This window comes from Babjeviella inositovora (assembly GCF_001661335.1).
Source record: "Babjeviella inositovora NRRL Y-12698 unplaced genomic scaffold BABINscaffold_6, whole genome shotgun sequence".
Lineage (NCBI taxonomy): Eukaryota > Fungi > Ascomycota > Pichiomycetes > Serinales > Babjeviella > Babjeviella inositovora.
In genome coordinates this window covers 538844-552237 of record NW_017566843.1, presented here as the reverse complement: position 1 = coordinate 552237, position 13394 = coordinate 538844, and the positions used below count along the sequence as shown (strand labels likewise).

Below are 13394 nucleotides of genomic sequence, written 5' to 3'. Positions count from 1 at the left end.
AGGCGTACCATGAATACCAAGGAGAAATCATTAAATGGGGTAAGGCAGAATGCATAAAACGGCGTTTCTTAAGAAGTGAAGGGGAAATAGTCACAAGACAATACGGATGAAAGGAACCAAAAGAATAGGAAAATAAAAAAAAGCAGAAACGAAAAGATCAGACTAGGAGTAAAACAAGGAGTTAGCACGGGACTTTCTTTTCCTCTCAATACAATTGGAGGTGTGAGGTCAAGGATCCTAAAACCTGCAGCTCATAGTCACTGAAGCGGAATAAATGTTCAACCGACAACTCATCAGTTCTGTTCCTTGGGCGCACTCTGAATTCTCGATTCTTCAAATCGTCAAAGAACTGATGGCACATGATCCGTCTCGGGGTTGGTCTCAATTCCGGTTCATAAACCAAAACATGCATCAATAAGTCAACAGCGTCCGTAGATGCATTATTGAAGACCTTGGCAAATCTAGTGGGGATGCTCGAAGAAAAGAGTTTCGTGCTGTATGTTGGACCGTCGTAACCTGGGTTGGATCTGTATACGAACTCCTTACCCGGTGGGCCCAACAACTTAGAGATCTCTCTTAACTGCAAATAAGGATCTTCACCTTGGAAAATCGCTCTGCCCAAAAACATCTCGGCAATAACACACCCTAAGCCCCAGATATCAATTTTCGTGGAGTAAATCTGACACCCGACAATCAATTCCGGAGCTCTGTAAAATCTGGAACAGATGTAACTCACCGAGGGGGCGTTGGGCTCTAACTTTTTGGCGCTGCCAAAATCACAAATCTTCAACACCAAGGTCTTTGGATCGATTAAGATGTTCGAGGGCTTGATATCCCTGTGGCAGATGCCCTGAGCATGTAGATACATCATGGCTCTGGCTATTTGGTAGGAATAGACTTTGATGTGTGATAATGGAAGGATCAACTGGTGAACCCTGTAGTTCTTGATTTCTATTTGCAAGGTCGATGGTAAGCATTCCATGACCAAGTTTTGATACACAATATTGTCTCTTGGGTCCAGCTTATCAAAAAAGTACTTCAACTGGATAACGTTCGGATGATTGACTGCCCTTAAGGTTTCCAATTCTCTGCTTTTGTACTCGGTTTGTGCCGGAACTCTCTTGATGGCAAAAGGGCCGTACCAGCTGTCAGGCGTATCAGGAGCGGAATCAAACTTCAACTTTGCTTGAACGACAGTACCAAAGGCACCTTTACCGATTTCATTGTATTCCTTAACAACCATTGGACTGCTTAACCCGGTGTGGTTATCTGTGACGCTGTCCATTGTGTAAGCCGTGGCTTGTGGCAATTGGGCAGGGCGCGACGACATCAGGATATCAATCAATGTGCTTTATACGTTGAAACGGAATGATTCAAGGAGATCGGGCCGTCACAGGTGGAAGCGGGAATGCGGATTCGTTAAGGTGGTTTGATCCCGGAGACGCGCGTAATTTGGTAGGCCACTCAGTAAATCCGGCCTATGTGGCTTTTTCGTGGGTGAGAGGATCTAAATGAGCTTCAACAGGACCAATTGGATGGAATAATGAATGCTTCAGCCGTATATCAAGCTTTCAAACAGAATGGAGATAGTTTAGCCGGGATATGCAAACTATAAACTGGGATAAACAGGCGAACTAGGGCTAGCATTTGATCCCGAACTGATTGTGTATTGCTTGTTTATCTCTTACATGAGCGCCTAATCCTCATGGTGAGGATTTGTAACGGCACGCCCCCTGCCAAGGCCGAAAGTCGGCACAGGCCGGAAACACGACAAAAACAATGGTCGTGTAGAGGCAAACCTAGTGATGGGAGCACGTCTTCACCGACCATTGAGTATCGCCTAAGTCTGTTACCCTACTTCATGCAACCTGGAATGAAAAATCGTTAATTTGGTATAGAAGGTATCACGAAAAGGATATACAACACGTCCACCTTCCGTACCTCTATCTGTACAATGATGTATATGAAGCCTTTCAGTGGTGCCCTCCGCATGGGGCCTCAAATAGCCGTGTCCATCAACCCGTTGAGATGTAAGTACCTCATCAATGAGCCGTCACCTCGACCAGAGAACTAACATGCATAGCCCTCACTTCCACCAGATCCTTGTTCCAAGCCGACTTTGCCAGCGTCGGCAAAACCATTGAAACTCCGCGGTCCCCAGACGCCCCAAAGAAGGAGGTTGCCAACAAGAAGACCTCCTCCAAAATCAAGCCATCGCTCAACATTAACAAGTACGTCCTCCACTGTGGTTTCTCCAAGAATAACACCCACATGACCCTTACTGCCGAAATCGAAGACTTGAACTTCTTGGAAAGAAAGGCCGGCTTAACTTACAACCAAAAGGTCTTGTATTACTTAACTTTGCAAGAAAAGGTCGTCATGTCCCACGCTACCGGTCACTTCGGCTTTAGAAAGTCTCAGAGAGGTGAATACGAAGCTGCTTTCCAGACCGCGGCCTCTTTCTTCAAGAAGATGGAAGAGAAGGGATGTTTGGACAAGCCGCTTGAGCTTGTCTTGAGTGAGTTCGGTAAGGGTAGGCAAGCGTTCATCGCCGCCTTAGAAGGTAAGGAGGGTAACAAGATCAGAGACAATATCATCAGAGTCAGCGACCACACTAAGATCAAGTTTGGTGGTAACAGATCTCCAAGACGCCGTCGTTTGTAAACCGCATGCATTCTCTGTATGCCCCGCTTTTGCATGAATATTTCGATTCACATTCTAGACAAGCACCTTTCCTCGCTTGAGTGGAGTCTTGTCGTCCCCTGAGGGAACTCAGCTGTATAATAGTGGATAGTATTTATTCCACATCAAGGTACTATGTGTTAGCTGCCAGCACCATATGTTTATGTCTGTATATAACTAAACCCCAAATATATGATAGCCCTTGATAACCATCCGCCAACCCCCCTTACCGTATTGTTGTGCTATATACCGGTGACTGAGCCCGTTTTTCTCGCAGCCTGGATATCACGTGTACATACATAGGGCTTTTTGAATAAACACAGTCACTTCGCGAATGTCAATTTCGATGATCTCTCGGTCAGCAACGGTATAAGTGCGCGCGCCTACCAGAAAATTTCTTTTTTATAGGTGGTGGTTGTAGCGTATGCGGGTAACGGAGGGGAAAATTTTTCCTGTGGAAAATTGCCCTAGCCGGGTTACCCCCAGTAGCTCCTGCCCATAGTATTGACAGTGGAGTCTGGATACTACCTATCTCCCATAGTGAGCAGCTCCATACTGTGACACAGGGATGTGTGCCAGCAGGTTTTGGTTTGGCGAAAATACTAAAAGTTATTGAAAAAAAGTTGAAAAACAGGTACTAGATATAGATTCTCTTGATTTAGGTTACAGTAAGATAGATCAAAATGGCTCCACAATGTAAGTGAATGATCACACTACGACAGACTACAGCATTCGCAGATTTTGAGAACGGGAAGATGGGTGAAAATTGTCGGTTTGGGCTAAGGACGAATCGGCGAGACCAGCCAAAGCTCCAAGGTCAAGACTTATGGTCAACCAGTCGGAAGGGCCGCTACCATCCCCATATGACCGTTTCACGGCGAGGCTAAAATGCCCGTATATGTCTCACCTCCATTGTGATGGCCCCATGTGGAAGGCCTTCAAGAATTCCTTTGGAAACGATTCCTAGCCTTTGAAACACCTCTCGTCAAATTTGTCTAAGGTCAACGGCCTATATCTCAAATCTCTGAATGCTCTAGTCCGTACGCGAACGAAATACTAACCCTGTTATAGCCACCGCTAAGGCCACCGCTGCCAAGAAGTCTGCTTTGAAGGGTGCTAACGCTTCTAAGTCTATTAAGGTTAGAACCTCTACCACCTTCAGATTGCCAAAGACTTTGAAGTTGACCAGAGCTCCTAAGTACGCCAGAAAGGCTGTCCCACACGCTAACAGATTGGATGCTTACAAGGTCATTGTTGCCCCAATCGCTTCTGAAACCGCCATCAAGAAGGTTGAAGACGGTAACACCTTGGTCTTCCAGGTTGACCTCAAGTCTAACAAGCAGCAGATCAAGCAGGCCGTCAAGGAATTGTACGAGGTTGAAGCTTTGTACGTCAACACCTTGATCAGACCAAACGGTACCAAGAAGGCTTACGTCAGATTGACTGCTGACTACGATGCTCTTGACATTGCCAACAAGATCGGGTACATCTAAATTAGTTACGATTTTCCCTGCTTTGTTATATAATAATACATCATTCTAAGTTAAATAACTTTTGTCTCTGGAATTCCTTTCTATAATGTCACGTCTTTAAGGTTACTCTCTAGATGGTGTAATATGTACTCAGAATGGTATAAACATGAATGGGAATAGACTGCCCACTATCTATGCGGGAAGCGCACTCAGAGGGCAGGATGAGTAAATCCATACGTAAAATTACCAATAGTTTGATACCTATATTGAGTCAATACATAGAGGTTAAGAGAGCTATCAATCTTATCGTGAATACCGGGAATATAACCCAACGCCATAAGTGGCAAGGAGAAGACACAAACATCCTGGGTATCTTAACAGTGATCGGGCAGGATGACATAAATCTGTGAGAGCTTGATGGTTTCTTGAACGGTTGCAGTCTCCAAGATATCGTTAATCAAAATAGCTCGGGCTTACAAGCTCAAGCTGTAGCTGTACTCGTCTTCAACGTTCTGGACAATCCATAACACCACGCAACTCAACATGATGCAGACGTTGCAGATCACATTCGAAACACCCATACCCAAGGTTGGGTAGGTGTACCGCTCCATCAAAAACTTCAAAATCAACACAACAACCGAGCCGGCCAACCCACCGGCCAACAAGGCAAAGCCGAGGAACAAGATAATGCGCGCCTGCCAGATGGTTTGGGGAGACCCGGCAAACGAAGAGGACGCAAGGGCATCGTTCAAGAGACGTGACTTTTCAATCGAGTTCACACTGAAAGGTTAGTAAGAGTAAGTGGGGAAATACGTGGTATCAGTCTCCTTGAATACATACATGAGCATCCCGAGAGTGGAACAGATAGCGGGGATCCAATCCACAAACGTGACATGGACGACAGAAGCATTGACCGTTTTGGAGTAGATGACGGCGTCTATGAAGAACCAGAACCCGATTGCGTACTAGAGGCGTTAGTAAGTGGCTAGACACATAAGATTGGAGTACTTACAAGGGCACCGGAGATGTAGACCCCTGCGCTGCGCATCTTTGCGACATTTGGGAGTTTGAGTCCACCAAATTTAAAGAGTCTATCGGATTCCATTGTATGTGTTTGTGGTTATTAGGAGATGTGTACAAGGGCTGTGCCTTTATCTGTAATAAGGCGGCATAGTTATCTATTGGCAGGGGCGAAATTCGGGGTTACCGTTCTGGGCATCGGTTACAGCACTACAAAAAGGCAGCACTTACGGTGACACCGTAATTTGTACACGGTTCAATTTACATGAATTCATTTATTGTACAGTAATATTTTGGGTCATTCTGGCCCATTCATATTTAATTAAGAGAGCTCGGACATTAAAAGGAAACCTGTCTCCGTTTGGCCTCTCTTAGTCACACTCTGCAGCATTGGCCTCAGCGGCCCATATCAAAAGGTGGGGCCTTACAAGTATTTTTTAGCAAGCGTCTTCACCTTCACATCGAAAGATGGACTGATGATCGGGTCGTTGGCGTTGTAAAACGGCGAGAGTAAAACCTTAACATAAAGGTCATTGATGTCTGTAAAAAAATGTCTGATTGCCTCCTCATTCTTGGTTTCATGGAGCAAAAGAAACTTGACGTTCCCCGGCGTAACGTATGCGCTGATCAAGTGGCCATAGAAGTTGTCGATGGCCTTTAGGTACAGGGTGTTAGTCTCCCATTGCACGTCTTCGATGATATCCAATGCGGCGTGCAAGATGAACGGGTTCAATTCCTTCATCTCGGGGTTGAACTTGGATGTTCCATCGTTGCCCTGTCTGAACGATCCAAACTCGAGCTCGTAGATGGGGTTGTCCTGGGTACCAATCATGGCAAGGTAGTACGACATGGCGAATGATTTGAAGAATGTGCCCGGATTAAAAGAAATGTATATACTTGGAAAGAACAGCTATATATCTGTGTTATGGTCGGAAAGTGTGTTGGAATGTGATATTGGGTATCGGGGAGCACAACTATGGGAACGTGACATCGGGTACCGTGTATTCGTCACATACTCATGTTGTAGTGCCGGCGCATGTGCAGGTCAAAACGCTACCGCTATTCCTTCGCATAGCCTCAGCTCAGCAGGTGGGATTATTGATTAGCATCCCTAGGACTAATATGCTCTGGTAACTAACTAATCCGTTGATACTGCTATAATTTACACATTCTATATTGCAATTATTCATTCGCATTTCGTTTTTTGCTTCATCCTCATTCCATTTTCATAATCTCCCCTTCACCTTATCCTACCCAGACCCCATCTAATTCATCCTTACCCCATTAATCCTTACCCCATTAATCCTTACCCCATTCATTCTTACCCCATTCATCCTTACTCTGTTTACCTTTATACTCATTCATGTCAGATCCAGTATCCTCCCAAGCCTCTCTGCGAGGAACGCGCTTGGTATCGCCGGCCCAGCCGCTACAGGGCCTTGCGCTATCAGACGAAGCGCCCATCATCGCGAAACAACTCAAGTCCGTCCGTAGGCACAGCACATCCCGCCGCTTTGATGCCCATGCCCTCAACTTGGACTTCAAAAACCCCCAGGTACACAAGACACTGGGCGCGCAAGTCACCGGTCACAAGTCCACAGAGGCACCCGTGCACCCCACGTCGCCCAACATAGAGATCCCCCAGCTCTCGGCGATCTTGCTCGATGTGCGGAAATCTATCATGAGCGGCGCGCACATCGACATGAACGCCAACCAGACGACGCTACCAGACACCCCGAGCCTGCTGCGCAAGCTCCATGTATCGCGCCAAACACTCCTCCGCGCAGAGCGTGTCAATGCCACGTTCCGCCTCTACTATATGAACCTCGAACAGTCACAGTACTCGATGGCTGCAGACACAGACGAACCACCTGATATCCGCACAAACTTCCCCGGCGTGGTGGGCGTGTACAATCCGCTCCAAACGATACGCAACCGCGCGATCCGTGCACAGTTCGGCGAGCTCGCACGCGACTTGTCGGTCAAAACCATCACGCCTGCATCCGAGTGCTTCTCGATGCGCAAGCAGCATCTCGTGTGGCAGGTGGACATCAACGAGGCGCTCGCGGACTACGGTTGGCGGTCCAAGCACTGGGGTGACTTGCGAGCCCCCAATGGCGAGTTGTGGTTCCCGTGGGCCGTGCACGAGCACCGCCGCCGGCCTAAAGCGCCGTCAGAAGACCTGCAGAGCCCACCCCCTGACCGCCGCGAGTCGCAGTTCCTCAACCCAGACTATGTTCCATCTGGCGGGCCCAGCCTCTCCGCGCTCACCCACAGTCGCCAGAACTCGTCCCACGGCGATCGCAGTCGCAGCCGCAGCCGTACTGACAAGGCGTTTCTGCGACTCTCCGCGGTGCTCAAATCGTCTCGTTCCCATTCGCCATCGGGGTCCGAGGCGGAAGACTATGATCTTTCGGCTGAGGAGCGATACATTTCGGACTATGAGACGAATGCCTCGGTAGACGCACGGGAAACCTTGCTCAGCGTTCCTGTGAGCAGCATCAAGCCCAGCATGGCGAGTTCGCGCCTCGAAACGCCTACACCTAGCGCATTGAACTTGGCGAGGCGCGCGCAGTCGCGTGCGACCGAGCAACACGACTCCGACAGCGATGATGAGCGCGACGTTCAGAAAGCCAACTCGTTCGTCCAGATCCTCAAGTACCTCTCCGTGAAGAATACCATCAGTCAAAAGAACATCATCAACAAGCCGTATCTCCAGCAAAAGGCTATCATGCGCCACGCGCCAGCTATGCGCGCGAACTTGAGCGAATTCCGCCGTGATGCGGAAACGATGGAGACCAAGGTGATCCCGCAGTACGAGACGTTCTTGTCCGAAAACAACCAGGTCATTGGCGCGTACAAGCACGAGTTCAATCGCTACTCCAATCAGATCGATGCGTTGCTTTCGTCTGCGGACCGTTCCATTGTGGAGATCAACACTTCATTAACGCTTCAATTGAGGAAGATCAGTGAGCGCATTGAGAAGATCGACCCGCACAAGCACTCCAGTGGTATCGTCGGTGCTGACATGCGCTCGCGTGTTCTCGAAAATGCCGTTGTGGTGGTGCTCTGGGCCGTATGGGGCATCGTATCTGTGCTCCGCATCCTCCGTGGTGTCTGGCGTGCGCTCTGGGCGCTCTTGTGGTGGGTCATCCGGTTGATGTCGTAAGAGATAATGGGTATTTATTAGGTGGTTTATAATTGAGGTTATCACCTGGTCTTTTTTTAGAAGAAAAAAATGCTTGACTCGACTGAGAGTAATCTATGATTGAATGATGTGATTGTGCAGTACTTGATCGACTCTTATTCTGCGATAACTCAGCCCGGATCATGAAATACATCTGTTACGCAGACATCCTGAGTCCTTAAGTAAACGGTTATTATGATGGTTGGGTGTGTGTACTTGAAGGGAGGCGATCAAGGGCGATAGTTTTACGTCTGAGAATGTTTCTATATCAGCAAAGCTATCTCATAAGTGTATCGCATTTAATTCAGACAGTCTGATATGTATGGTTATTATCTAGTCTGAGGAAAATTCATAACAAAAGCAAATGAATTCAGAAAGATAATATAAGGAGATGATGGCAGTTGCGTGTATTTCCAGTGAGATTACTTGATTCCAACATAATGCTTCTCTTAGGACCGTATAATGTTTACAATGTCCCCTGTTAGCTTGTCGAGGTTGGAATTCGGTCAGAGTCCGAGGTACACGACTTAAAGACCTCATAGTGTAATTCTGACATATGGAAGCCTGGAACCTTTGATTAGTAATTCATCGTCGTATTGACTAATATTATCCTAGCTTTTACCCACGGTAGTTGCTACATGCCGCGGCACTAAGGCTTTCACGCAGTATATCTACACGTCAACACGGGTAACGCGTGAAAAATTTGTTGACGCGACGCGATTTCGCCTTCGCGTCAAGTTTTCTTCTCCTCTTCTACATTTAAATCTCCTTACACCACCATGACTCAGGATTCCGAAACCCCAACAAAAAAACAAAAGATGTCCCAAGCTTTGAAAGTCTTCTTACGTTCTGCGAACGCCACCGCCCCAACCAGAGGTTCCGCTCTCGCCGCCGGCTGGGACTTGTACTCCTCTGAGGCCTCTTTGGTGCCAGGCCACGGTCAAGCCATGGTCGCCACCGATCTCACTGTCATTGTACCAGTTGGTACATATGGTAGAGTTGCCCCAAGATCCGGTTTGGCTGCCAAGCACGGGCTCTCCACTGGCGCCGGAGTCGTGGATGCCGACTACAGAGGTGAGTTAAAGGTTATCTTGTTCAACCACTCTGAAAAGGACTTCAAAATCGAGAAGGGCGACAGGATCGCCCAGTTGGTCTTGGAAAAGATTGTTAACGCGGAAATTCAGGAGCTCACTGCCGAGCAGTTCGAAGAGGAATCCACCATCAGAGGTGAGGGTGCCTTTGGCTCCACCGGTGGCTTCAACGGCAAATAAGCTGCCATAATGAATACGATAGATTAATAAAAGAAAAAAAAAAGTAAACGTAAAACGTCCATGACTACAAAATTATAGTTGGCATCGCCACGAATAGCGTCTTAAATTAATACATGACAAAAAGAATAAACGGGTGCGGGAAGGTAATGATGCACGTTTGACAGCCCCAAAACAAACGGTAATATACAATGGGCTAATAATAATACAACCTTCACTCAGACCCGCTTGCTCTTGTCTAATCTGGCAATTCCCCGCAACAAGGCCCTGGTTTCTACCTGGGCAGGGCCGGAGGTCCCCGTGCCGAATTTCCCCTCTCCGGTGCGCAACGTAGAACCAAGGAACATACCCTTAACGGCCTCGTTGAGCGAAACAGAACTGGATTTGCTGAACTGATCGATCAAAAAATACGACGATTTGAGCTTGTGGGTTCGGTCGTACAAGCCGTCAATCGATGCTTGAAGGGTGTTCTTGGCTTCTCGGCTCACTGACGCCTGGTACTGGGACATCTTATCCACGAGCGAGTCATCAAGCACAGGAACGTAAGGTTCCATGTCCATCTTGGACACCTCCGTCTTGGAGAGTTGTTGCACCGATGTCTGCGACAAAGAGGTTAGACTCTTATTCGCCGTGGTCTCCCACTCAGCCTTCTCCCTCTGCAAGTTTTTCAACCGAATCTTAAACTCCTCGATGTTTTTGGCATTTTGCACATTCTGGCTGTTAGGCAATATCTTCTCTGGGACATCGTTGGCCTGCATCTCCTTCTGCTCCGACTCCTCCGCTCTGCTGTACCAGCTAGCAGAGATTTTTCCGTTAATGAGGTCGTGGATAAGCTCATCTTTGATCACTTTGGCAATGTTGGCGGCGGTGGTTTCGTCGTTGGTCTTGTTCATTTTCTGTTCCCTGCTCTCGGCATTTGCGTCGTTTTCCAATACCTTTCGAAAACACCAGGTCAACAACTGCTTCATGCGGTGGGGTTCGGGCAAGCTGGAGTCTAGGTGTTTGAAGTAGTCTCCCGTGGCTACATCCTGATGAGGCGTGGCTACAAAGCCATTACCGATAGACGACACGCGTTTTCCCCGATTACCCAAAGATGCACGTCTCTGGCCACTACGCAACGTCTTGTTGCGTCTCTGTATCGGGGATTCTGTCAATGGTAGAGACATGTAGGAGGTTGATGCCTGTTCGGCTAAGGGTGACGTGTTGGGCGGCGAGGGCGGCGAGCGTAAGTCCTTCGGTGGTTTCGCCCTGGCGTCTGGACTGGACATCTGGAAACTGAACGTCTTCCTCTCGGCGCGTAGGAGCGCCTCGTCATCAGGGGGGGATACCTGCTGAGAGTTTTTCTTCGCCTTGGCCACAGGCTTGGTCTTTCGAGGCTTATTCTTCCGTTTAGCTGTCTCAGTCGCGCTTTTCGCTTTGGCAGCGGCTGTTGTGTTTTTCGTTTTAGCAACAGCTGTTGTGTTTTTCTTCGATATATTGATTTTAATGGTTTCTAAGGGATCAACGGGCTCTTCCACCGAAGCGGCACCGGGCTTTCTCTTGAATACAAAACCATTGTCTTCCTCGAACGTACTCTTTCGCTTTGCACGGCGTTCCTTGGTAGAAGGTGCCGCCTCCGGAGGCGGGAGTACCGTGTTGCCCTGTTTTAGCAACTCATTGAGCTTGTTGGTCTTGCGTCCAAGCACTTTCTTAGTGAGAACCTTGGCTTGAGCCGGCTCGTCGGGATTCTTTTTCAAGCGAGTCGAACGCCGTTTGCCATTCCCAGTCATTGGTATAAGGGTCAGCGATAATGGGTATGACTGTGGGCAGGGTTTTGTGTTAAAGATGTATGTTGTCTTGCGGTAAGAACTAAATAGATTGTACTATTCCCAAGGTCCAGAGGTAAAATGACACGGTACAATGGCAAGCGACCAAAATAAGGTGAGAGGATCAAAAGGTGTGGAGTAATGTATTGCTTGAAATCTACACAAATACCAGGTGCGTGTTTGTTTTGTTTTATTTTTTCGAAAGAGGTCGTGCATCCGTACGGGGAAAACTGATTTCCCAGAGCGGCAAGTACATGCATTGCCCTATTTGGCTATTACGCTTCTACACAATTCTCGGCCGTTTCAACTTGAACGTATCATCAACGGCGGTATCCCGGAGATTGTTCGCCCATTCGTTTTGCTGGACCCCCGCAGCCAAATCTCTTGCTGTGGCATCGTCGTTGGTAAACGGTTCGGGTGAGCCTTTTCTGAGCGGGCTTGTTTCGGTCTCTACCAATGGCAGGCCAGTGTCTTGGTGAAACGCCGTGGTGACGAAAGAGCTGTGATCAAGGATTACCAAGTTTAACCTTAATCCGGTAGACTGAGGAGGTCCACTGTGTCGAATGATGAACTGCGAGTGCTGAATTCGTTTGGCATTCTTCAAGGTCGGAATAGCCCGCACTTCGAAGGAGCTGTCACAGAAAAGAGACACATGAGAGACGGTGGCAAACTGAAGCTCCGGCTCAGATGGATGCCATTCCATGGAAACAACCTCGGAGAGACTAGTAATGATGCTTAGAAGTTTGTAGTTTGAGCCATACACAAAGATGGTTTCGGGCATACTATGGGTGATTATCGCCAATCGTGTGTGGGCGACGTTGGTTTCGATGTGCTTGATCCCCCTCAGGGCTGAGTTCGGTTCGAATAGGCTGGGTATTTCAAATGGTGCCTGTAGCTTCTTAAAATAATACTCTTCGCCCTTACTGTCGTAGTACTCTCGCCAGAGCGTACCTTGGGCCCCCAAAATAGCATTCTGGTGCGTGATGGTCTTCACCACTTTTAAATTGTCCATCTGAAACACGATAATCTTCTCTTCGAGCGTCCCCACAAGCAAGATATCTTTCTCCAGGTGGGATATCCATTTGAACGCGTCGGCTCCCAACGAGAGACTGTCGCAGGAATCGGTCAACTGGAAAACAGGGGTGTTACTTTCGTCAAACACTCCGAGTGAGTTGAAAAGAGACACCTTGATACCAGCAAGATTCAGATGGTTCACCAGAAGCCACTTCCCGCTTTCTGACCATAGGATATTGCGTGCATCTAAAACGTTCAGTATTTCCCGAGTGAAAAGCTCCGTAGAGTAGCTGTCGTGGTTTTGAAAGTGGAGTAGATAGTCTTTGGCACGTTCCCTTAGCACGACAGACCATATATTCGAGTTAGGTCTGGCCACAATGTGAGAGAACTTCGGTTTGTATAGCGTGGTGACGGGTTTGGCCAAGTCTAAGGAATACAACGTGCATTTAAGGTTGGCTTTGCTGAAGACCATAAGCTGCTTCGAGCCCCGGTACGCCGTTTCCTTATAATCGTCACCAACACATGGGGGGATCCAGTCAAAATTCTCTATCCCCTCCCATGAGTCATTGATGGTAATTGGTACGTTCTCCTGTGAATCTTGGTTCACGTCCTTGAAATCGAAAATCTTGACCACGTTAAGGTTGTCAACCAACACAGCAATTTTGGTGGCGGAACCCTCGTAAAGCGGCTCCCACTTGATAGCGGAAACTGTGACCTCCGTGTCTTCATCCGGACCAAGGGGGAAGATATGGACCGTGCGTAATGTCTGTGTTTCTTTGACCACCAAACTGGTGTCGATAACGTAGGCGATGTGGCGGTGGCAAGGGGAAAGAACCGGCTTCGGTGTCTTGGGAGAAAAACTGTGCACCGTCGATATATCTAACTGGGGCATTGTTGGTGAATGGTATCTGGCAGATCGCAACAAGATGGTTTAGAATTTTATTTG

General features: G+C 48.0%; 9 protein-coding genes across 9 annotated transcripts; 4 read left to right on the top strand and 5 right to left on the bottom strand.

The window, feature by feature from the left end:
• Positions 1-3: 3 nt before the first annotated feature.
• BABINDRAFT_137420 (serine/threonine/tyrosine protein kinase) lies at positions 4-1800 on the bottom strand. The gene has a single exon (XM_019127106.1). The coding sequence runs from the start codon at positions 1328-1330 to the stop codon at positions 206-208; it is 1125 nt and encodes a 374-aa protein (XP_018985252.1). The 5' UTR covers positions 1331-1800; the 3' UTR covers positions 4-205.
• An 89-nt stretch (positions 1801-1889) lies between these two features.
• On the top strand, positions 1890-2899 carry BABINDRAFT_161589 (mitochondrial 37S ribosomal protein YmS18). The gene has a single exon (XM_019128891.1). The coding sequence runs from the start codon at positions 2272-2274 to the stop codon at positions 2662-2664; it is 393 nt and encodes a 130-aa protein (XP_018985251.1). The 5' UTR covers positions 1890-2271; the 3' UTR covers positions 2665-2899.
• Positions 2900-3365: 466 nt separating this feature from the next.
• On the top strand, positions 3366-4219 carry RPL25 (60S ribosomal protein uL23; the record flags this gene model as incomplete). The annotated part of the gene is made up of 3 exons (XM_019131008.1): positions 3366-3378; positions 3412-3498; positions 3754-4219. 3 exons carry the CDS (start codon positions 3366-3368, stop codon positions 4173-4175), a joined length of 522 nt encoding a protein of 173 aa, XP_018985250.1. The 3' UTR covers positions 4176-4219.
• Positions 4220-4401: 182 nt separating this feature from the next.
• BABINDRAFT_161588 (uncharacterized protein) lies at positions 4402-5227 on the bottom strand. The gene is made up of 3 exons (XM_019128890.1): positions 5167-5227; positions 4995-5119; positions 4402-4934 (listed from the first exon to the last, which is right to left on the bottom strand). The coding sequence occupies exons 1-3, from the start codon at positions 5200-5202 to the stop codon at positions 4628-4630; spliced, it is 468 nt and encodes a 155-aa protein (XP_018985249.1). The 5' UTR covers positions 5203-5227; the 3' UTR covers positions 4402-4627.
• Positions 5228-5424: 197 nt separating this feature from the next.
• Positions 5425-6144, bottom strand: TRS20 (TRAPP subunit). Its single transcript, XM_019128889.1, has one exon. The coding sequence runs from the start codon at positions 6022-6024 to the stop codon at positions 5599-5601; it is 426 nt and encodes a 141-aa protein (XP_018985248.1). The 5' UTR covers positions 6025-6144; the 3' UTR covers positions 5425-5598.
• Positions 6145-6180: 36 nt separating this feature from the next.
• On the top strand, positions 6181-8519 carry BABINDRAFT_137360 (uncharacterized protein). Its single transcript, XM_019127105.1, has one exon. It carries the CDS (start codon positions 6538-6540, stop codon positions 8341-8343), a length of 1806 nt encoding a protein of 601 aa, XP_018985247.1. The 5' UTR covers positions 6181-6537; the 3' UTR covers positions 8344-8519.
• Positions 8520-9087: 568 nt separating this feature from the next.
• Positions 9088-9691, top strand: DUT1 (bifunctional dITP/dUTP diphosphatase). The gene has a single exon (XM_019128888.1). The coding sequence runs from the start codon at positions 9141-9143 to the stop codon at positions 9630-9632; it is 492 nt and encodes a 163-aa protein (XP_018985246.1). The 5' UTR covers positions 9088-9140; the 3' UTR covers positions 9633-9691.
• Positions 9692-9709: 18 nt separating this feature from the next.
• BABINDRAFT_161584 (uncharacterized protein) lies at positions 9710-11564 on the bottom strand. Its single transcript, XM_019128887.1, has one exon. The coding sequence runs from the start codon at positions 11396-11398 to the stop codon at positions 9848-9850; it is 1551 nt and encodes a 516-aa protein (XP_018985245.1). The 5' UTR covers positions 11399-11564; the 3' UTR covers positions 9710-9847.
• Positions 11565-11584: 20 nt separating this feature from the next.
• BABINDRAFT_161583 (uncharacterized protein) lies at positions 11585-13350 on the bottom strand. The gene has a single exon (XM_019128886.1). It carries the CDS (start codon positions 13338-13340, stop codon positions 11718-11720), a length of 1623 nt encoding a protein of 540 aa, XP_018985244.1. The 5' UTR covers positions 13341-13350; the 3' UTR covers positions 11585-11717.
• Between the last annotated feature and the right edge of the window lie 44 nt (positions 13351-13394).